We start from the raw sequence: 23,922 nt of genomic DNA, 5'->3' as shown, positions 1-23,922 counted from the left end.
TTAACAAACTAAAATATAAACAATGTCAATTTCAAACAATGGGGTTTGGTTAAATGCATTGATACATCTAGCTGATAGAATATCATAGTTATTAAAATCAATGCTTAAGAATAGAAATATATCGAATAATATGACATAATATTATAAGAAATGATCTTGATTATGTCAATAAAAATACTAGATGAGGGGGGCATCTGGGTGGCACAGTCAGTTGAGCATCCGACTCTTAGTTTCGGCTCAGGCTGTGATCTCAGGGTCTTGGGATTGAGCCCTGCATCTGGCTCTGCGCTCTGCGCAGAGTCTGCCTAAGACCCTCTCTCCTCTGCCCCTCCCCACCACGCGCTCTCTCTCTCTCTCAAATAAATAAATAAATCTTAAAAAAAAAAAAATACTAGATGAGGGGGGTGCCTGGATGACTCAGTAGGTTAAGGGTCCAACTCTTGATTTTGGCTCAGGTCATGATCTCAGGGTGGTGAGATCAAGCCCCGAGTTGGGCTCCTTGCTCAGCATGGTCTGCTTGAGATTCTACCACCCTATGCCTCCACCACCCCCCTTCATGCACACTCAATCTCCCTCTCTCTCTAAATAAATCAACAAAATGTAAAAAAGAAAAATACTAGATGAGGCATACACATGGGAAAACACTTAAAGGCTTATTTACCAAAATATGAACAGTGATTTTCTCCAAGTGCTGGATTATAAATGATTCATTTTGTCAGAGCTACCATTGCTAGACATTGGCAATGAACCACAGTTCACAAGGATAGACCACCAATACACTTAAAACCATTCTGTACCCATGCAACCATTCTGTTTTTCACTTTCAGTACAGAATTCAATGAATACATGAGATAGTCAACACTTATTGTACAATAGGCTTTATGTTAGATGATTTTGCCCAACTGTAGGCTAATGTAAGTGTTCTGAGCATGTTTAAGTTGGGCTAGGCTAAGCTATGATGTTGAATAGGTTAAGTGTATTAAATGCATTTTCAATTATGATATTTTGAACTTACGATGGGTTTATCAGGCTGTAACACCGTCACAAATTGAGGAAGATCTATACTATGCCTAAGGACTCCTTATTTCTTGATTTTTTGTTGTGAGATCATAAATTTCTATACTTCTCAGTTTATTTGAATTGATGTTTTTATGTTACTTGCAGGTAAACCCAGACTAACTGATATAATTGGAAAAAAACAGAGTTCAGCAATCTTCCTGTAGAGAATTTTGTCGTAGCATAACCCCCCCGGGGTAGAGGGAAGAATTAGGACCCAAAGGTTGTCCAAAACAAAAAAATGATCTAGAATTTGAGAAAGTGAGGAGTTGGTAAAATACATTTTGTGAAACCTTCTTTGATCAGAACATGATAAAAGGGGGGCGCCTGGGTGGCACAGCGGTTAAGCGTCTGCCTTCAGCTCAGGGCGTGATCCCAGCGTTATGGGATCGAGCCCCACATCAGGCTCCTCTGCTATGAGCCTGCTTCTTCCTCTCCCACTCCCCCTGCTTGTGTTCCCTCTCTCGCTGGCTGTCTCTATCTCTGTCAAATAAATAAATAAAATCTTTAAAAAAAAAAAAAAAAGAACATGATAAAAGGAATTAAACCATTTTCTTATAAATCTAATTAAGTAACCACCATTTCATATATTTTAAGTTTTTCTTCTAGAAAAAAAACTTGGTTTTTGTTTGACAAAAATGTTCAAACCACATACATTTTTATTTTCAAAATTTAAAAGCAACTTATTTATTATTCTCTAAAAGTTTACTCTTCTCTAAAATCTCCAATACATTTGTTTTTGAAGCACTCTATTGGGTATCTACTCCCAACTGTAATATTTTATTTTCATGTAGCTAAATCTATGAAATAATCAAATTGGGATTCAACACAATTTGCTCATGAAATTTGTATAGAAATAGGCATTTTCATAAAAATTTTTAAAACAAGATGAAGAATCAATTATTTGGTTCAAAGTACTAGGGAAGGGGCTCTTGGGTGGCACAGTTAGTTAAGCGTCTGACTCTTGATTTCGGCTTGGGTCATGATCAGAGGGTCCTGGGATTGAACCCCATGTCAGGCTCCATGCTCGGCATGGAGCCTTCTTGGGATTTTCTCTCCCTCTCCCTTTGCCCCTCCCACTTGTGCTGTCTGTCTCTTTCTCTCAAATAAATAAATTTTTTAAAGAAAGTACTAGAGAAGTGGCTCAGCTTTAATATCTTCTTGATTTTTAAGTAGCAGAAAAATCTGTTATGTGAGCTTATTTTAATTTCTTTTCCTTTGATATTCCTTAAATTCTGTAACTGTCTTTTTGATAGTTGATAGTATCAGTTCCTGTTAATTCCTTCTTATCATTTACAAAATATAGTTTGAGACTTTTACCCAGATAGGGAGGCTCAGGTATTAATGAATAACTTTATTATTTCAAGGTTGGGTTCTCTATTCGTGTGAGTTTTCGGCTATTGATTTTAACTGCAGTAATTACTAAATGTTTTTGTTGATAATTTTATTTGGCTGCTCATATTTTAAATCTTGTTTTTAACTAGTGATTTCTAAGTTTTGACATTTGATAATTTGAGTGTTTCTGTACAATATTTCCAGACTTGGCTTAAGTGTTGAAACCCTCAGAGATATTTAGGTGGTCCTAGGTGGCACTTCTCAGTCTTTGTCCACAGGACACACTTCCTCCTATCAGTTGCATGCAAACCCTGCTTATTAATTGTAGCTTCACTCCTCTCTCCATCTAGGAAGCAGGAGCTCTACAGGCATTACCTACAATCCAAAAACAAAATAGGAAATATTGGCACTTTTCATCAGCAACAAATTACCAGGACATTCCTCCTGACACTTCATCACACTACACTGACACCGCATGATGCCGCATGACTCCCAGTGAAAAACACTACTCTAGTAGTTATTACAATGCACTGGAAAACAAGAAACAAAAGACAAAAAAATAAAGCCACCTCCCACCCAATTGGAGAATAACCCTTGTTTGGGCAGTAACTTAACTTCTCTATGCCTCAGTTCTCCTTACATACAAAATGAAAGCTACAATAGCTTAACATTATTGTTTTGAGAGCCTCAATTCAACAAGATAGGACAGAGGGTCTAGCAAAATAGGGAGAGAATCAATTGTGGAGGGCCTTAAATGCTAGGCGGAGGAGTTCGACTTTAATGTAACAAAGATTATAAAGATTTTTGAACAGGGTAGCAGCCTTACCATCGATGTCTGTGTCTTAGGAGGAAAACTGGCAGCTGGATGTAGAATGGAGGAGAGAGAGATGGAAATAAGAAGAGTTAAGAGAGTATCGCAAAGGTGCAGACAGATATTGAGGGTAATTGCTGTGGAGGGGAGGAGGGGTAGGACTGGGACCAATTTAAGAGATGAGACAATCAATTATAGACGCAATAGAATTTGTTACTAAATGGTGTGACGAGTAGGGGAGAAGAAGGAAGGATTTGAATAGGACTTTGAGGTTTCTGGTCTGAAAAATGTAAAGATGCTGATGCCATTAAGTGACTGGAAGCACAACGATGGCGTGTGCCTTTGTGCGTGCGCGCGCGTAACAGGTGACATGGGGCAAAGGTTAAGGAATGATTTTGTCCCGTCTTTTGAATTGCTGTGGACACCCATGTGGTGCTGTCCGGCTGGACAGTTAGAGTAGGTCTGGAGGCACTTGTTCATAAAAAGGAAAGGAATACTCTTGTAACGCGAACAGCTCATTTTTATAGTCCTCAACCGTTAGCGCCCTAAACCCTGAGGTTATTACCTCACCAACAGTAAAAGCTTGATTACAGCTGTGTGAAGGTCCTTAGTTCCCACAATTTCTATGGGCAAAATATTAATTGTGATTAATTACTGTGTGGCATAATACAAAAACTAGGCGAGTTATTGTGGCTTCTTGGAGGGAGCTTGTTTGGGTTTTTTCGCGGCAGCCCTCAGGGAAAGGAAACTGGACAGCTCCCCAGGTGGCATTTGGCCCCTTCCGGGTCAGAGCCGTCCAGCCGAGACTGCTCGCAGCCATGTGGGTCTGGGCCTTTGGGCCCTTTCCGACTGGGGTGCTTCAACCTCGGGCGGAGGGCCCTGCCTTCCTTCTTCCTACAGCTTACGGCCCCCGGCCCTCCGCGCCAGGGCGGGGCGGGGCAGGCTGCTCCGAGACCCCGCCTCCTCCTGCCGCCACCAGCCCCGCCTCTCCCGCTGCTGCCGGCTCCCTCCGGCCCTGCGGTGCGGTGCGCGCCTGCGCTGGCCCTCGCCTCGGAGCAGCCATGATGGTGGGTGTTCTCAGCGGCGCTGAGCCCCGGGCGCGCGGTGGGGGCGGCGGGCGCGGGGCGGGCGCGGGGGCCGCGCCGGCCTAGCACTAATGTTTCCCTTTGTGTCTCCCCAACTCCATCTTCTCCCCTGGTGCGGCGGGGCCGGGCGACCCCGCAGGAAGGCCTGGACGACGGCCCCGACTTCCTCTCGGAGGAGGACCGCGGAGTAAGTTCTGCCGCCTTCTCGCTCACGGGACCCTTCCGCCCCCGCCTTGGCCCCCGGGTGTAGTGCCAGGAAGGGTCCCCGGTCGCGCGGCACCTTCACCCCAGCGTCCTCCTTTCGGTTTCCTTGCTGCACCGCGCCCCGCCCTCTTGCAGCCGTTCCTCCCTCGGGGCCGCTCCGTTCTGATTTCCTGGGGACCCACGGCTGCTTTCTTGTCCCCCGCCCCGACTCGGACCCTCCCTTGGACCTCCTCCCCCGCCCGGCTCGGGGCGCAGGTGGGAAGTGGAAGTGGAGGCCGGAGCTGGATCCTTACCCCCAGCCCTCGACACTTTGGGGGGCTATGAAAATCCATTTTCAGACCTTCGTGGAGGCACCCTTAGTTTTCTCCCGTTGTGGACCTCGAACCCGCTGCCGCCCACTCTTCTCACCTTCTAAAACAGATACAGTACAAGCTTTTTCTAAATTACGCCTTTGCAAGGAATTTTACAGTTGCTGAACCTTAACTCTTGTCCAGTATCCTACCAGATTTTGCAAAGTGCTGGAAGCTCACGGTACCTTCAAGTTTCTTAATGTCCAAAAAATAAATCTTCTGCGGAGTTCCCTTGGTAGTGGTTTGAGACCAAATGCCTGCCACTTAAGAAAGGGCCTCCAGGGCTCCGATTCCTCCCTCCCACTCCCCGCCGCCCCATTTGCCTTGGCTGAAAGGGGGTAATCTGTATAGTGCCTTGTACAAGTGAGCACTTGAAAAATATTGATATATGGGGATTGCAGCTCAGCAGGGTTCCTTGGGTCCATCACATTTAACAGCCTGCCCTTCAGTTTTCCATTTTGCCTTTACTTATTCATGTTAGATAATGTGAAAGATAACATCAGTTAGTCGATTTTTGGCAGGTGATAAAATATTCTTGTAGGATATTAAAGATGTAGTTCATATTAACTGATGAGCTTTATAAAGTTTTCAAATGGTAAGGATACAGAGGGGGCTGCATACTTTTATAAATGATGTTTTAGTAAATTTCTCAGTTTACACAAAAGCATCATTTAGAATTTCTAGTTAGTGTGAAAGCATCATATAGGATTTCTGGTTATTTCTAAAAAGTTTAGTTTCTAATGAGTTTTTAAAAACTGTGTAGATGTGTATCTGTCTTCTGGGATAAGACAGTAGTGTTAGGTGGACACTTAAAAATTACATTTTGGATTTTAAAATAGGAAAGCCAGTAGAGTTGTGTAATGAAAGGAGATGAATTGATTATAGTACAATTAAACTGATTTTTCTAAATATAAAGTAGTTGGCATTCTTTACTTAGATAACTTTGTGTCCAATTTTTGTGGTCTACCAGAAAAAGCAAACAGGATTTGCTCTCTATAAAATCTGACTAATGTTAAGTAGAAGTATTAATTTTTTGAGCATTTACGTTAATGAAAAGCAGAGCATTTTCTGGTTAATATTTGGGTTCATTGCCTTATGCCTTTGGTAAGATTTGTTTATGAAACTCGAAGCACTTATATAATGTGTCCAAAAACTTTTTTCATGTATTACAAAATTAAAGGGAAAGGGAGACAAAGAGTATGCCTGACCAGAAAGAAATGGAAAAAACATTACTATGAATTACGAAGCATTTAGACGGTCATGATGAATATGTATATGTGTCCAGTTCTTCCTTATTTTTGTCCTGTGGAACTGGTTGAATCATAGTAATAATAGGTGGGCACTGTGTTAAGTACTGTATAAGCATTGTTTCATTATATTCTCTCATCATCCTTGTGAAACTTTTTGTATTCGCCTTTTACAGACAAGAAATATGAACCTTGGAGAAACTAAGTAAGCGGTGTAAGGTCACACAACCAAAAAGTGGGAGAGGTGGACTTTAAACTAAACCATGTTTTTGATATCAGAGCCACTACAAGTATTTCTCAAAGTGGCCCTGAAACATTTGCTTCAGAATCACCTGGGGTGTTTGAAAAACAAAACAAAAGTTTCTGGGTCCTGCCTTAGTAAATCAGAATCTCCTGAAGTAGGGAGAAGGACAGATAATTACTTCTCTTTTTTAGTACTTCTTTTTCTTCTTCTTTTTTTAAAATCCAGTGTAATCGCCATACACTACTTCAACAAGCACCCAAGAAGATTCTGTTGTGCACTGAAGTTTGATTACAACTGCACAGTTATCCTGCTGTTCCATCATTTCAGGAACAGAAATATCTGGCCTGTTTAAATTTCCTTATATTGTGTTTGTTCTGATAGAAGTAGACTGCCATAATTAGAACTTCTAGACATTATACTTTTAGTTTAGGTTAACTTGTTCAGCCTTTTAAGAAACTCTTGAGAGAGAAAAAGCATGAAGTGCATGTATCAATAGGAATTTTGGTATAAATCATAGATTCAGAAATAATGCAAGCATTTCATACAGAGCTACAAAATTAAAGTCAATATTTTTAAATACATTTTTAAGCAGCCTTAAATTTTCATCATGATTTTTGGAACAGGAGAGAATCTTATAGTCTTAAGAAAATGTTGTTGCAGGAGAGAATCTTATAGTCTTAAGAAAATGTTGTTTTGTGAGAGACTTAAAAAGCAGGCTTTAAGAAATACACAATATTGAAAATTACTGGCCACTCTTCAGCCATACCTCTATATAATAGGCTATTTTTTCCCCAAGATGAAGGACAGTAACATATTATTTAGTAAACAAATGAGCCCTTTGAACTGGGCACATTTTGCTCTGATGTGCTTGTTAAATAAGAGCAGTGGGTGCCAGTGTGTTGGCATAATTCTCTTAGCATTTGATTTGAATTCTAAATAATACATTTATTTTCAGAATTACTTCAGGTGGAGTAACTACACCTCTCCTGGACTCCTAGCTTTGCTCCTCCCTCTCTATTCCTTATCTTTGTCATGTTATCATTTGCCAGTCATGCTGTCAAGAAACCTCTGAATCCTATCCTTCATCTCCATATCAGAGTAGTCACTGAGGCCAGTTAATTTCCTTTTTTTATTTTAAGGTTTTATTTATTTATTTGTCAGAGGGAGAGCGTAAGCAGGGGTGCGGCAGGCAGAGGGAGAAGTGGGCTCCCTGTTGAGCAAGGAGCTGGATGCGGTACTCGATCCCAGGACCTTGGGATCATGACCTGAGCCAAAGGCAAACACTTAACCTACCCACAGGTCCCTGAGGCCAGTTAATTTCATCTCAAAAATGTTCTTTATGCCATCTTTCGTTCGTATGGCCCCACTTAATGTCCTTGCTATTTCTTGCCTGGATTGTAGCAGTACCTGTCATTGGTCTGTGTCTCGTTTCTGTCTACCTTCCAATCTAGGCTTTACATTATTTAAAGTTGCCTAACTTTAAATGACTAAATCATATATCGACACTAGTCAAAAGTATTTACTTGGACCCAGTTCTTTTTGCAGTAAGGTTCAAACTCCTTGGGCTAGCATTAAACACCGTTCATGACACTTTCGGGCTGGCTTCATTTCTCAGTATATCTTTCCCGCTAGACATATTCTAGTCTGATTGTCGTTGTCCAGGCACTTTAATGTCTGCTTTATGCATGCTCATTAATGTGGTAGAATGCTTTTTTCCCTCACCTTTTTTTTTCACTTGAAATTTGATTTATCTTTGAAGACTTGGCCAGATATTTGCATTTTCTTTTGTACCTACACAGCATTTAGTTTGAGCATATTCCACATTTATTGACAGTTATTTTAGATAAAAATGTGACATCAATGATGTTGGCAGAGGATAAGATGAATGTTGGCAGAGGAAAAAGAGAAAGTTCCTGCCCTAAGACCATCACAGTATATTGACAGACTTATCATAAAGTGCCATGGGAGTACAAAGGAGGGAGTGTTTGCCTTTCGGAGAAGGGGAAGTAGTGAAGACGTAATGATAGCTACATACTGCTGTAGCATTTACTGTGAGCCAGGTACTTCCCATATATTAACTCAATTCTCAAATCTCTGTTAAGTAGCTGCTACTATTCTAGTTTGGAAAGGAGAACTGAGGTTCAGAGAGATTAAATAACTCGCTGAAGGTTATAACAGCCAGTATGAGCTGGATTCAGACTCAGGCTCAGTCTAGCTCCAGGTCTGGCACTCTTCAACTGCTGTGCTATCGCCTAAATGAGCTAAGCCTTAAATATTGGCCAGGGATTTTGTAGGCTCTCAGGGAAGGGGAAGGCTTGCCCGCAGAGTGGATAGCCTGGGTGGGTAATTTGGTTCCACCTGGAGCACTTGTTCTCACAGGAAGCAAGGGTAGATAATGGATAGAGTAGATTGAGTGTAAAGTGCATAATAATTAAGATTCCAGGCAGTGGGAGGCCCTTGGGATTTTAAGCTGGGAATGACCTATGCCTAGATGAAAATAGCATTGTAGATTACTCTGATGTGGAGGGTGGGTTGATTCTTCCTTTCACAAGAGAAGCCAGTTAATAGGCTATTGTAACAGTCCAGATGAAAAATGAAGGTATAACTAAATTAGTGGAAGAGAGGATGAAGGAAGGGACATAGCAAAGAGATGTTCAGGAGATAGAGTTGATAAGGTATAGTGACTGTATGGGCTGGGCAGAGGAGAAGGAGAAAATGAGGAACAGGAGAGAAGAACAGAGTTAGGTAGATAATATGTTTGGTTTCATATATGTTGGATTTGAAGTGCCTATAAAGTATCTAATCCCTTTCCTGCCAAAGATCTGTAAAGGTGAGGATTGTGTCTTTTCACTGCCCTATCCCTAGCTCCTAGGACAGTGGTTTGCACATTGAAGGCACTCAGGTGTTTAATAAGTGAATACTTGTAGGCGGATATGTCTAGTTGGTAATGTGAAAGTATGATTGGGAATTTAGAAGAAGAGGTCTGAGTTGATGATAAATATTTAGGAGTTACAGTCGAGAATGGCTAAGATTGCTCAGGGTAGATAGCACCTGTGGAAACCAGCATTTAAGGGTTATAGGGAAGAAATAGATCAGTTGACAGGGCTGAGAGAGGTAGGAGGGATATGAGAGAAGTTCCCAAAAGTTGAGAGAGTTTAAAGGAATTAGAATGACCACCGAGGCAAAATACTGCAGAGAAGTTAAGAACACTAAAAAGTTAGTGGATTTGGAAATTAGGTACTCAGTGTTGAAGGGTTTGTGAGACTGAGTGTAACCTTGAGAAGAGCAGTGTATGAGCAGGTCATGAAGCAGACAGCACAATTAAATGCTCGGTGGACAGATGGACACTGCTTATGAAAAAGTGGAAAAGATGATGAGGTTAGATTTATTTGTAGGAGAGTTTATTGGTAGGTCTGAGGGCAAAACAGCTGCAAATGTTTGTTGGGGTGTGGGAAACCAGGTCACTTGTTGAGAGTGGGGTTGGAAATGTAGAGGGTTGAGGAGGTAAAAGTTTGGAGTAGTTGCTGAAAGGAATCGGAAGAGAGCTGAGCAGATCTACTCTGGAGTGTTGAGTGGTTTTAAGTGACTTTTCTCTAGCCACACAGGCAGCTCAGAAAGCAAAGGTGATTGTTGAATTGATCCTGAGTGCGGGAATTTGCAAGCCAAGTATGGCAAAAGAGCAATGAGAGTTGACGGGACCAGTAAGAAAGGTATTGGAGTGACGTATCATGCAGTGGAGTGGAAGAAGAGGGAAGCAGAGAGGGTAACAGACTGCAGACATACGGAAAGGTCACAGAACAGGAAGTGTTGATAAGGTTAAATTGTACACAGAGTACAGTTGGTGAGGAAAGAGAATGGGAAGTACTTAATTTTGTGTTTTATTACATAAAGTTGATTGTCTCCCTCAATACCGATTTCTTGAAGGCAAGGCTTTTTGTTCACCTTATGTGTACTCCACAATACCCAGGACAGTTGTTTGAAATCTATTGAAACAAGATGAAAATTTGATTATTTGGTTAAAAGTACAGGGAAGGGGTTCCTAGGTAGCATAGTTGGTTAAGCGCCTGGCTCTTGATTTTGATTCTGATCATGGTCTCAGGGTCATGAGATCCAGACACACACCCCCCACCCGTCAGGCTGGCTCTGCACTCGGTGAGGAGTCTGCTGGAGATTTTCACCCTCTCCCTCTGCTCCACCCCCCCACTCATGCTCTCTCCCTCTCTCAGGTAAGTGGATAAATCTTTTTTCATTAAAGGGATGCCTCGGTGGCTCAGTCAGTTAAGTGGCTGCCTTTGGCTCAGGTCATGATCCCAGGGTTCTGGGATCAAGTCCCACATCAGGCTCCTTGCTCAGGAGAACCTGCTTCTCCCTCTGCCTGCAGGTCCCCCTGCTTGTGCGCGCGTGCTCTCTCTCTCTCTGTCTCATAAATAAATAAATAAATAAATAAATAAATATTTTTTAAAGTTTATTAAATAAATGCATATTAGTATGTTGTCTAAAGAGTAAAGTATTAATTTTGACTTGGAGGGAATTCAGCGGTGGACACCGTTAGTACTACCCTAGTAATAGCATAGTAATGTTTTATTGTGTCTTGATATGGTATGTGAGAGGAAATCTGGTTGCAAATGCCAGTTACGACTTTATCTAGTCACACTCAGCAGCTCAAAGTGTAAAAGCAGAGAGTTGATGATTGGATTAATACCAGTTACGAGAATTTGCAAGCTGGGTATGGCAAAAGAGCAGGAGTTGCGAGACCATCAGGAAAGGCATTGGATGGGGCTCCTGGATGGCTCAGGTCAGTTAAGCGCCTGACTCTTGATTTTAGGTTAGGTCATGATCTCATGGTTCTGAGATCCAGCCCCGCCTTGGGCTCTGCACTCAGTAGGGAATCTGGTTCTCTCCCTTTCCCTCTCCCTCTGCCCCCTTGTGTGCACGTGCTTTCTCTCTAAAGTAAATAAATAAGTCTTTAAAAAAAAAAAAAAAAAAAGGCGTTGGAGTGACATATCATGTGACCCTGGTAATGTTTTGTTGTTTCTGATACAGCGGATGAGAGGAAATCTGGTTGCATATGCTAATTTCCAGAAAATGTATATATAATCAACCACAGAGTTGACTGCTATAAAATAATAATAGAAATGGTATATTATAGGACTTCCAAAATCCTATCTGAGCTAGGAGTTAAACAGATTTAAAATTTGTCCTGAATTAGTGAGCCTAATGGAATTTACTTCTGTCTGTCTCAGGGGTTTTCCGTGTACTGTAATTACAGTTTCTTAGCCCAGTTATGATTACCACCTTTCTTTCTACCCTTCTCTCCATTCAACATGTATTTACTGAAGTCTGCCACTAGAACTATAGCAATGAACAAAACAAAAATCTACGTCCTCACAAAACTGACATTCTAGTTTGGGAGGACTATTAAAAAAACAAAATCTATGGGGCATCTGGGTGGCACAGCGGTTAAGCGTCTGCCTTCGGCTCAGGGCGTGATCCCGGCGTTATGGGATCTAGCCCCACATCGGGCTCCTCTGCTATGAGCCTGCTTCTTCCTCTCCCACTCCCCCTGCTTGTGTTCCCTCTCTCACTGGCTGTCTCTATCTCTGTCGAATAAATAAATAAAATCTTTAAAAAAAAAAATAAAAAAACAAAATCTAGTAGATGGTAAACAAGTGGTATGAAAAAAAATGAGGGAGGGATAGGGATTGTTTGGGAGTGGAGGGGAGTTGAGCTGTAGTCTTAGGGTTGCCAGGGAAGACCTTCGTGAGAAGGTGACATTTTGGTAAATACTTGAAGAAAATGAAGGAGTTAGTTATGCAGATAGATATCTGGGGGCAGAATATTCCAGGTAGAGGAAACAGTAAATGCAAAGACTCCTGAGGTGGCAGCATGCCCCTGTGTTTAAGGAACAACAAGGAGGTCATATGGCAGGTTTACAGTGAGCCAGAGGAATAGTCGATTAGCCTGAGAGAGGGTGTCAGATACAAATTTTGTAGGGCCTGGGAGACCCCTGTAAGGACTTCAGCTTTTCTCCAAGTGGGGCCCCCTAAGGTTTTGAGTAGAGAAATGATCTTTAGTTTCATGGGATCTTCTGGTAGCTCTGTAAGGAATAGACTGAAGAGAGTAAAAGGTAGAAGCAAGACACCAGTTGGGAGGCTATTGCAATAGAGTTAATTTCCTTTTCTTCCTCCACCGTCCACTCATCTCTGTACATTTGTTTTTCTGCCAAAAGATGAACAACTAATTTTTTAGGAATGTTTTAGGGTAGATACTTTATAATAAATGAGTCAGTATAGTAATTTAGTAGTGAATGTCTTGTTTACTAAATTATATGTGGAAAATTAATCAGCAATAGGGCAGTGTCTTTATCTTATTATTATTATTTTTTTTAACTTGAGAGAGACAGCACAAGGGGAGGGAAGTGCAGAGGGACAAGCAGACTCCCCTCTCAGCGGCTGAGTGAGGAGCCTGCCGCTGACACTCAATCCCAGGACCCTGGGATCATGACCTGAGCTGAACTCAGATGCTTTACCAACTGAGCCACCCAGGCACCCCTAAATTATCTTTTTAATGATATGTATTTATGTTGCTTAATCCATTTTCCCTGCCAAGTCTTTCTCTTGACCTTGACACAAATGTTTAACCTAGTCAGTCTCTGACAAAAGAATACAAAGTTTATCAGCCTAGATAAGGATTAAACCAGTGAATGTCATCGAATGAGAATTTCCTCACAGCGACCTCAGTAGTTTCAGTTAATTAAATGTTGGCGAATCACAAGTTTTTTTTTGTTTTTTTTTTTCAAGATTTTATTTATTTATTTGACAGAGATAGAGACAGCCAGCGAGAGAGGGAACACAAGCAGGGGGAGTGGGAGAGGAAGAAGCAGGCTCATAGCAGAGGAGCCTGATGTGGGGCTCGATCCCATAACGCCGGGATCACGCCCTGAGCCGAAGGCAGACGCTTAACCACTGTGCCACCCAGGCGCCCCCGAATCACAAGTTTTTTGGTTTCATTTTCCCTTGATAAAAACTCTCTAACATTATTAACTTTAAAGAAAAAAAAAAAATATGCCTGAAAAATCTTGTGTGCGTTTAATGTAATTAACACTAAATTTACAATATGTTACTTTATCAAATCTAAGGAACAATTGATTGGAAGGTATACTTTCTTTTATGTACCACCAAGAAAGAAAAAATATTTTCAGTTAAACCGAAATTTGTCATCAGTTACAAGGCATTCCTATTTCAAATGTTAAAATGCGCAAAATATGCATCTAGATTTGATGAAATATAGCAGATTAGCTTTCAGTGGAAATTTTGTGTTTATGTGGGGGATGATTTCATTTTATTGTCTGGCTTTTCCACTATACATCTTAGTTATTAGAAACAGGACTTTAAAAAAAACCCTAATGTGTGTGAAGCAAATCTTATTACCAAACAAAATAATTCCTTTATGTCTCCTTTTCTCTGTAAGCTCAGGAAATGGGGAAAAAAATAATTGAGGTATGAAGTGTATGCTAGAACTGACTGTAGAAAGATGCAATATCAGGATGAACAGTTCAGCTGGTATTTTGAATTTACTATGAAATATAAATCAAAGGAGTCACAATCTCACCACCAGCATTTTGCTGTGACTGCATTTATGATTCCTGCACTTTTGCTGAGATCAATTCTAGAATATAGTTGCTAAAAGAATGAAAAAGACAAATGATAGATTGGATTAATGGCCATTAAGGCACTATGTGAATGGCTACGAACTTTAATAAGGCATACAAAAGAGAATTTACAGAAGAGGTGAAAAGTAAAGGAGTAGAAACATAAAGGAGGGAACTCCTGGAGATGATTGTGGTAATGATCACAGGGAAGTAACCTGTGTATTTGTCTTCAAACTATATACTTAAAATCTGCATTTCATGTATGTAAGGTATACCTAAAAAGAATCCAAGAACAAAAGCAGTAAATATATAAGAATGTTATTTTTAAAAAGTTACAATTTTAAAAAGCCAAGTGTACTGTCAGAAAAAGGGGGGGGTGTATGTGATATATGGGGATAAGGAAATAGAAGAAAGAAATAATAATTTGGAATAATCTGAAATTGGAAGATCAATAACAATTATTCAGATGTAGAAATCCTGAAAAGTGTTTCCACATTGATAATGCAACAGTTAAATCTGAAAATAAAAATGTACATATAGATATGAAATCCGGCAGCAACACTGTTTTATATAATCATTAAAAATATTAGCAGTTGAGATGAAATTTTGACAGACTGTAAAGGTAAAGCAACTCTATAAATCTAGGCTAGATTTCCCAAACACAGTTTTGTTCTTTTGTTGTTGTTGTTGTTTAAAGATTTTATTTATAGGGGCACCTGGGTGGCGCAGTCGTTAAGCGTCTGCCTTGGTCTCAGGGCGTGATCCCAGCATTCTGGGATCGAGCCCCACATCAGGCTCCTCCGCTATGAGCCTGCTTCTTCCTTTCCCACTCCCCCTGCTTGTGTTCCCTCTCTCACTGGCTGTCTCTGTCAAATAAATAAAATAAAATCTTAAAAAATAATAATAATAAAATAAAGATTTTATTTATTAATTGGCCAGAGAGACCCAGCGAGAGAGGGAACACCAGCAGGGGGAGTGAGAGAGAGAGAGAAGCAGGCTTCCCGCCAAGCAGGGAGCCCCATGCGGAGCTCGATCCCAGGACCCTGGGATCATGACCTGAGCTGAAGGCAGATGCTTAACAACTGAGCCACCTAGGCGCCCCTCAAACACAGTTTTTAAGGCTTTTTCCCTGAAGATTTTTTAAATTTTGATTTTATTTAAATACAGTTAATTAACATACAGTATATCATTAGTTTCAGTTATTCATCAGTTGTGTATAACACCCAGTGCTCATATCATTTGCCCTCCTTAATGCCCATCTCCCAGTTACTCCATCCACCTATCCGCCTCTCCACCAGCAACCCTGTTTGTTTTCTATGGTTAAGAATCTCTGAAGATTGTTATAAGTCTGTGGTAGGGCCTGGGGTTCTGTATTTTTAACAAGCACCCAGGGGGTGGCTGGGTGGTTCAGTCGGTTAGGCACCTGCCTTCGGCTCAGGTCATGATCTCCGTCCTGGGATAGAGCCGCCCCCCGCCCCCCCCCCCCCCCGCCCCGCCGTGTCTGGCTCCTTGCTTGGCAGGGAGCCTGCTTTTCCCTCTGCCTGCCACTCCCCCTGCTTGTGCTTATGCTCTCTCTCTCTCTGACAAATAAATGAAATCTTAAAAAGATTTATTTATTAGAGCGTGTGCACGTGTGCAAGCGGGAAGAGGGGCGGAGGGAGGGAGAGAATTCCCTACACAGAGCGGGTAGTAGGGCTTGATCTCACCTCCCTGAGATCATGACCTGAGCTGAAATCAAGAGTCAGATGATTACCAACTGCGCTACGCAGGCGCCCCAAATATGCATTTTTAAATATATGACAGATCAGACAGACAGTTTTGCTTCCAGCATTTTTTTCCATTTACATCGTAATTAAAATTTGAAATGCTGATGATGGGACGCCAGGGTGTCTCAGTTGGTTCAGCATCTGCCTTGGGCTGGGGTAATGATCCCAGGGTCCTGGATATCCAGTCCCGCATTGGGCTCCTTGCTCAGCGGGGAGCCTGCATCTCCCTCCGCCTGCTACTCCCCCTGCTACTCCACCTGTCGTGCTCACTCGCACACACTCTCTCTCTCTCTCTTTCTCTCTGTGACAAATAAATAAATCTTTAAAAAAAAATGAAATGCCAATGACTAGGTGAGATTCCCAAAATAAGTCCTGGGTTTTCCAACTACAGTATTTGAAGTAAGCTGTGTAATTAATTAGACTTTAAATATTTCATATCTGTGCAGCTAAGACTTTATTTTCATCTTTTAGTGTATTTGATTTTTTTAATAAGCTCCAAATTAGTCAAACATTTTAGAATGTATATTTGTTTAAAGGGAAGAAAAATTGATGAAATTTAAGAATTATAAATAGAATTAATGGTAAGCATTATAAAATAGAGGGGCATCTGGCTGGTTCCGTTGGAGCATGTGACTCTTAATCTCAGGGTTGTGAGTTTGAGCCCCACTTCGGGTGTAGTTTGTTTTTTTAAAAAAAGAATTATAAGTAAAGAAGTCCCAATGACAAGTAAATGAAAGCACTAAATAGAGAACATATTCAATTCTTTGAATGTAGTAAAGCTTGTAGAGTAAAATGTGAGATTTAATTTGTATCACAGGCGGTAGTTGAGTATTTATTATGTTACCATTTTTCTTAGCATTTTACATATGTTATATGTAATATATTTAACTGTGTTTAATAGTTTCATTGTTTATTCCTGAATTAAGTAATAGAGTTAAAATTATTAGCCAGTATTCTTTTTCTTTAAGATTTTATTTATTATTTGAGAGATTGAGAGTGTGAGTGGGGGATGGGGAGAGGGAGAAGCAGGCTCCCCACTGAGCAAGGAGCCTGGTGTGGGGCTCAATCCCAGGACCCCAAGATCATGACCCAAGCAGAAGGCAGATGCCCAACTGACTGAGCCACCCATGCACCCCTAGACAATATTCTTTTCATTATTTTTCTTGTTCTAAAAGGTAGATACTTTCCTGGGCACCTGGGTGGCTTAGTCAGTTAAGTGTCTGCCTTCAGCTCAGGTCATGATCCTGGAGTCCCTGGATTGAGCCCCACATCGGGCTCCCTGCTCAGCGGGGAGTCTGCTTCTCCCTCTGCCCCTTACCCTGCTCTCATGCTCTCTCTGTCTCTCAAATAAATAAATAAAATCTTTAAAAAAAAAAAAGAAAGAAAGAAAAGTTTGATACTGTCCTTGATTTTAGAACACTTGAACTTTAATAGACCATCTTCTTGGAAGATAGTTTATTTTATGTATTTATTTTTTTTCAAACAAAAGGTCTCACAAAGTTATTACTGAACCAGCCAACTGGTGCAGAAGCATAGTAACAGAGAAGAATCATTTCCCTGATAAAACGTGTCCATTGCTCAGGTAGCAGTGATGTTATAGAGTGAGAGGATATGAGTATGTGACCATGCAGCATAAATATCTGTGCCATTCCTTATAGACCAGCTTGGCTCTTCTCCAGTGCCTCTTCTTGAAGTTGTACCTGATTTTGTTACCAGCTTTCATCTGAATGCACTGGGGAATGGGACGAGTCTGCTTTTGTTTCTTGTCCAGGAATTGCTTGACGGGTCTTGTGAGAAGACCCAAATCAGAGTATTAATGTGCAGAGATGGGATTCAAACCCAGGCCATCCAAGCTCCTAGATTAGGGTGCCTTCCAGACTTCCCTGCTATCATCCATGGTGAGGAACAAGTCAACCACACACACCACAATGGCAGAGAATAGAAGAGAGAAAAAATAGTTTACTTTTTGAGTGAAATTATAATGAATCCTTGTTAGCACATCGACTCATACAAAGCATAGTTGAATGGTATAGAATGAAAATTGATGAAGATAATATCATACCCAAAGCACCTGCCTTCCCAAAATACATATGAGGTTTAAATGAACTTGAGTACCTTTTGGAGTTAAGATTCTTTTGTTATTTTTGTTTTGTTTTTGCATTATCTTAATGTCTGAGAAAAGCATTAAATTCTGTATAAGCTCACAGAATTTTTCATTAAGGTATTATCTTTTTCTAGCTTAAAGCAATAAACGTAGATCTTCAGAGTGATGCTGCTCTGCAGGTGGACATTTCTGACGCTCTCAGTGAGAGAGATAAAGTAAAATTCACTGTGCACACAAAGGTAAATGTGATTTTGTCCTTGTTATTAACTATTATTGTGCAAATGTTGCATATGTCATATATTGACTAGAACTTTGGTTTTTGAACATAATTAGAAGGAAACCATATTTTAGTTTATAATTCATTGCTTTTATTTTAACAAACAGTTTTAGGGAATGTACTTGTTTTTAATGTAGTTTTTAAAGATTAACATTTAAGAATCACAGAACCTAGATGTAATGCAAATTTAATTTTCTCTAGACTTTTTAACATGTTTCACTATTCTTGTTTTCAGTTTTGTTCTTTTAGTTAATTATATTACGGTCTTACGGGGCACCTGGGTGGCTCAGTTGGTTAAGCCTCTGACTCTTGATTTTGGCTCAGGTGATGATCTCAGGCTTGTCCCTCTCCCCCCACCCACCCACCTTCTCTCTCTCTCTCTCTCTCTCTCTCTCTCTCTCTCTCTCTCAAATAAACAAATAAAATCTTTTAAAACAAATAAATTACTGTCTTACAAATTATTTTCTTCTTGGATTTTAGCTCTCAGGCACATTTTCAGATCATAGATTTACTTACCTTTGAGTAGTTGAGTTTGATATATATAAATAACTTTTAAGTAATGGTAGCAGTACAATACAATAAGAGGCTGTCAACTTACTCTCTCAAAGATCCCAGGATAATTTTTTTCTGGGTGTCTCAGAGTTTTCATAATGGCGTGTTAAAGTACCGGTAATCATTCATATAAGACTAATTTAAGGAAACAAGATTTAAAATGTTTATTAAAAGCCATTTAGTGTAATTTTGATTTTTCTTCAAGAGAATCTCTATCTTTGCAGAGTTCATTGCCAAATTTTAAGCAAAATGAGTTTTCCGTTGTTCGACAGCATGAGGAATTTATCTGGCTTCATGATTCCTTCGTTGAAAATGAAGACTATGCGGGTTACATTGTAAGTGTTGGGGTTCCATTTTAATCCCACTTTCTAGGAGCTTTTTAGATACTTTGTTATGTGTTAAATCTTGTTTAGCATTTTAGTGAACTGCGTGATTTTTAAAAATTGTCAGTTACAAAACACAATTGACTACAACCTTTTATCCTGAATTGTCTTGGTTTGAGAATGTGGAGATATGGATATCTTATGCTCCTTCATTTAAACTTAAATTCTTACTGTTTATTGGAATTGAAATGGGCTTTTCCTAGAGATTAAGGGGGTGTTATAAACCATACCAGTTTTGAACCCTTAGGTAGACATATTTAGAGTTGGAGGGTTCCTGAAGAGGTTATCTAATCTAAGTATGCATCAGGTGTTGTGCTCAGCTGTTGACCACACTCAGATTCCTGAAATTCAGTTTCATTTGATCTCCTTGAAATCATCCTGATCTGGTTCTATCTCTATCCTTGTGGCCACTCCTTTTCAATCATTTGCTTTTTCTTTGTATAACTCAGAATTTGGTGGACAACTGGCAGTGCATTCTTTTTTTTTTTTTTTCCTTTCTTTTTTCTTTTTCTTTTAAAAAAATTACCAGTCTATATAAAGGATCAGCTCAGGAACAGCCCAAAGGGAAGAGATGCATAGGACAAGGTACAGGGAGAGGGGATTGGTGCAGAACTTTCATGCCCTGTCCAGTGTACCACCTTCCAGCTTCCCAGCATGTCAGTGTCCTTGCCAACCTGGAAGCTCCTCCTTCTCTTCCCATCTTATTTCCACCTTTTCTTCCTCATCTTGTCTAATGGCATTTTCTTACTACCATGTCCTTCTACAGGCTAAACACTCCTCAAAGATCAAGACCTGGTCTTATTTAGGGATGCCTGGGTGGCTCAGATGGTTGGATGCCTGCCTTCAGCTCAGGTCATGATCACAGGGTCCTGGGATCAAGTCCCACATCGGGCTCCTTGCTTATCGGGGAGCCTGCTTCTCCCTCTGCCTGCAGCCCTCCCCCCCCGCTTGTGCTCTCTCTCTGACATATAAATAAAATCTTTAAAAAAAAAAACAAAAACCACGTCTTATTTATCTTTATATGCACATTGTTTAGCATCATTCCTGGCACATAGTAGATGCGGCGTACAGGCATCAGCGAATGTGTACTCAGCTGTACTTGATGCTTTTTCTTCCCTTTTGCTTTCCTCAAGCATCACCCTTTTCTTGTATTCATTCTTTAGCTTTCCCCTACTTATCTGTTCTTCTTCTTATCTTCTTTCTTTCTTTATTTCCCATCATTTCCTGATAACAGTTCCTACTTGTAGGCTCTTCCTCTTAAGATAAACAACTTCTTTATCCTTTGCTTGAATGATATGTCTCTTCTAATTCTTATGTTTTTATTTAAGGTAAGTGTTACGTACCCACTGTGAGTGAATAGAATGATACTAGTCATTAAACCCTGTCTTGTTCTCTTGGTTTGAAGTCAGTGCTTTTGGCTTCTGATACACTTCTCCAATTTAGGAACCCTTTTTAACATTCCTTGCTGGATCAATACTGTTGGCATTCATGAACTTTAAAAACAGAATAGCATAAAGCTTCTATGAATTCCTTAATTAAAAACATATTTATATTTAATCAAACCATTTACATACTTCTGAAAAATGGGGTGCATCTGCTTCTAGTGTGTAGTTAGAGCTTAACGTGCATATACATTTGAGGACTCTAAGTTGCCATATAGGAATCTGCAGATTAAAGTTTGGGAACTAGTGTTCTGGTACTAGAAAATAGTGCTCTGCTATATTTCTCCCTTGGCGCAACGGACCTAATCAAATTCTCTACGTTGAATTGGGATATTCCTGGTGTCGTGTTCATTCATGATGTCTTTAGCTCTCCCAGAGACAGTCTTTTATGGTGGCAGTAGTACAACTGCTGTGAAATAGAAAATTGTCTTTAAATTAGTGACTTGGTTCTCTTACAGATCCCACCAGCACCACCAAGACCTGATTTTGATGCTTCAAGGGAAAAACTGCAGAAGCTTGGAGAAGGAGAAGGGTCCATGACAAAGGAAGAATTCACAAAGATGAAACAAGAACTGGAAGCGTATGTGATTTTTGTTGTTGCTTTTGTTAATTGTGTTTGTTTTAATGCCTTTTTTCTGTGCTCCCTGATATCCTATCCTTTTCATCGTTTCACCACAGTGATCCTTTCTGAAAGATGCAGGTTTAAGCCAAACAACCAGTTTTAATGATCATGATCAGAGCCTACAGGAAAATTATAGAATAATTATCTGCATTGTAAAATTCTTTAAATTAATGTTTTAATTAGACTCTGGAAATTGAAAACAGAGGATCCAAAACTTTATTAAAAAATAGTGGAAAGGGAAACATGACTTTTTAAAGCAGACTGTAACTTGTTTTTTATTTACAAGGTCTTAGTCATTGCCAACCTGGTTTTCTTTTTTAGATATGTGCATACTACCTAAACTTCTATTTCTCATAGAAATATGCATTGAGCAACTCTGCATATATTCTGTTTTCTTTTCTAAAAATATATGTGTGTGTATGTGTGCGTGTGTGTGTAATTTTTGCCCTCCTTTTTTCTGCCTCTGGCTTCTGGCTGAAGGAAAAAGAATAGGAGCAAAGTAACAAGAGAATAATTTTAAAATGTTTTTCATTAAATGATTATTAGTTTCACATATACTAGAAATGTATTAAATCCTTGAAAAATTTTGAGATAGTTTCTATTTTATTTTTGGCATACTTGCTAAAAATACCAAATCTGTTCCCTTTTATTAACATTTGAAGTAATATTAGATTTGCAGTATATTATTTTTCTGTATTTTGGGAACTATACAAGGAGATACTTTCCTTGCGTCATCATCGTCACCTCCATCACTCTTTTTCTGGTCATTTCTCCTCTTCATGCATTTGCTTTTCTCCTCTTCCACTTAGTTGCAGCTTTTAAGCATATATCCACATGGCTGCTAGACTCCTCTTCAGAATGCTAAATTCAGGGGCGCCTGGGTGGCACAGCGGTTAAGCGTCTGCCTTTGGCTCAGGGCGTGATCCCGGCGTTGTGGGATCGAGCCCCACATCAGGCTTCTCCGCTATGAGCCTGCTCCTTCTTCTCCCACTTCCCCTGCTTGTGTTCCCTCTCTCGCTGGCTGTTTCTATCTCTGTGTAATAAATAAATAAAATCTTTACAAAAAAAAAAGAATGCTAAATTCATTTGACAAGATAAATTAGTAAAGTAGATCTTTTTTGTCAAAGTGTAAGGTGTCAGGTATTTTAAGACTTTTGTCCATGCTGGGTGCAAGCAATAGTCTGAGAGCAGACAGAGATCTATACTTTTATAGTTATAAGACTGAAAACTGGAAATTAGCAGAGCACATTAATATTAAAGAATCTGTGGTTTTCCAGTGGCCCTGATCATGATTCTTTTGTGGTCTGGTTAGGGGTTGGATAACAGAGAACCTTGGGTTTATTCTACTGCTACCTCCATCCTCTGCATCCTTCTTTTTTGTCTTCACTGAATGACTACCCTCACAGAGATCAAACTTCTCCCAACATTGGTCCTGCTGGTTTGCTGGTATGTAAAATTTATCCTCCTTGCACGTAGTTGAAGCAAGAATATTGGGTCTTTTCCTTGAGTGTTTCTTTTTTCCAACTGACATGTATTACTATATGATCGCTGTGATTCACTGATGATATTAAAATATTTTAAACACAGTTTTTCAATGTAATGACAAAAATCAGTCTCTGCGGTATGCTTTTTTCTTGTGTGTTTGGGTCATTAGATGAAAATAATGTTAATGTCAAAAATATGTTTACTGAGGTTTGGGTTTTATTTTATTTTATTTTGTATAAAGGTGTTTAAATGCAGTAATTATCTAGAAATTGAGTCGTAAAGATTGTATCAGATAATTTGTAGTATACTTTCTCTGGAGCTGAAAACAAGCCCCTCTGTAGTTACCTTTAACATCAATTTGCATAGGAAGAAAGGTCCATAAAACCTAAAAATATTAACATTTAAATATAATAAATACTATTAACTAGCATGAAGCCTTTTCAGAGCTGGGTTTTACATATTTTATTAACAGTTCAACTAAAATCTTTGTTTACATGGATTATATCTTTGTATCTTTAATTTTGCATTAGGATAATTCAGAGTATTTGTTGAAAAAATTGTTGCAGATGATTTTCTAGTTGATGAGGTGTTTTACCTTTAATTTTGTATATTGTTTCTAGTGAATATTTGGCAATATTCAAGAAGACTGTTGCAATGCATGAAGTGTTCCTATGTCGTGTGGCTGCACATCCTATTTTGAGAAAAGATTTAAATTTTCACGTCTTCTTGGAATATAATCAAGATGTGAGTATTGATCAAAGTGATCAAGGTTTATTTTTAGAGTTACTAGAAAAGGCAGAGAATAGTGAAATGACCCTTTTTTGTAACATTCTTATATTTCAAGGCAGTTTAAAATGACACTTCTGTAGTGGTAATAAGGTACTTCAGAAGAATTTAAGTAGATTAATTGAAGAAATAAGGGTCAGTCAGGTCACTACATGGGATATTGATTTTCATCCTGAACCGTGAACTTCTTAAGGAACAGGGTTATCAACTTGATTGTTTCTTAAATTTGAGTTTGGAGTCCTCTGAAACCTTATGGGGAATCCCAGCAAGGCGTTTAAGCTAAAGAATTCCAGATTATTTTTGGGTTAATCATTGACTTTTGATCTCTTTCACTGACCTTCTACAGTGCGATTGCTCCTACTCTTCCTCCCTCCCTGCCTGAAAACTGTTACGGTGCAAATAGAAAAATTGATGCAATTGAGCTTTAAAGATTTCTTCATTCACAGTACTAGCAAAAAATTTTTAATGGGTGGGCAATACAGATCTTGGGATTTATATTTGGATGACAAAATTAACTCTCAA

General features: G+C 39.7%; 1 protein-coding gene across 2 annotated transcripts in view; it reads left to right on the top strand.

The window, feature by feature from the left end:
- The first annotated feature begins 3,995 nt into the window (after positions 1 to 3,995).
- SNX6 (sorting nexin 6) overlaps positions 3,996 to 23,922 on the top strand; it is a 54,279-nt gene continuing 34,352 nt past the window's right edge. Inside the window, exons 1-6 of one of the 2 annotated variants that reach the window (XM_026513580.4) lie at positions 3,996 to 4,269; positions 4,427 to 4,474; positions 17,988 to 18,092; positions 18,907 to 19,017; positions 20,966 to 21,087; positions 23,235 to 23,358. In XM_026513580.4, coding sequence (XP_026369365.2) covers positions 4,021 to 4,269; positions 4,427 to 4,474; positions 17,988 to 18,092; positions 18,907 to 19,017; positions 20,966 to 21,087; positions 23,235 to 23,358 — 759 coding nt within the window. In that variant the 5' untranslated portion in view covers positions 3,996 to 4,020. Of the gene's footprint in view, positions 4,270 to 4,426; positions 4,475 to 10,431; positions 10,559 to 17,987; positions 18,093 to 18,906; positions 19,018 to 20,965; positions 21,088 to 23,234; positions 23,359 to 23,922 lie in introns of those variants that run through there. The other variant, XM_044389457.3, reaches the window with a different exon arrangement.

Source organism: Ursus arctos, unplaced genomic scaffold, assembly GCF_023065955.2.
Source record: "Ursus arctos isolate Adak ecotype North America unplaced genomic scaffold, UrsArc2.0 scaffold_37, whole genome shotgun sequence".
NCBI lineage: Eukaryota > Metazoa > Chordata > Mammalia > Carnivora > Ursidae > Ursus > Ursus arctos.
Note: the sequence above shows the minus strand (reverse complement) of the source record. Positions and strands in the feature narration are given on the sequence as shown.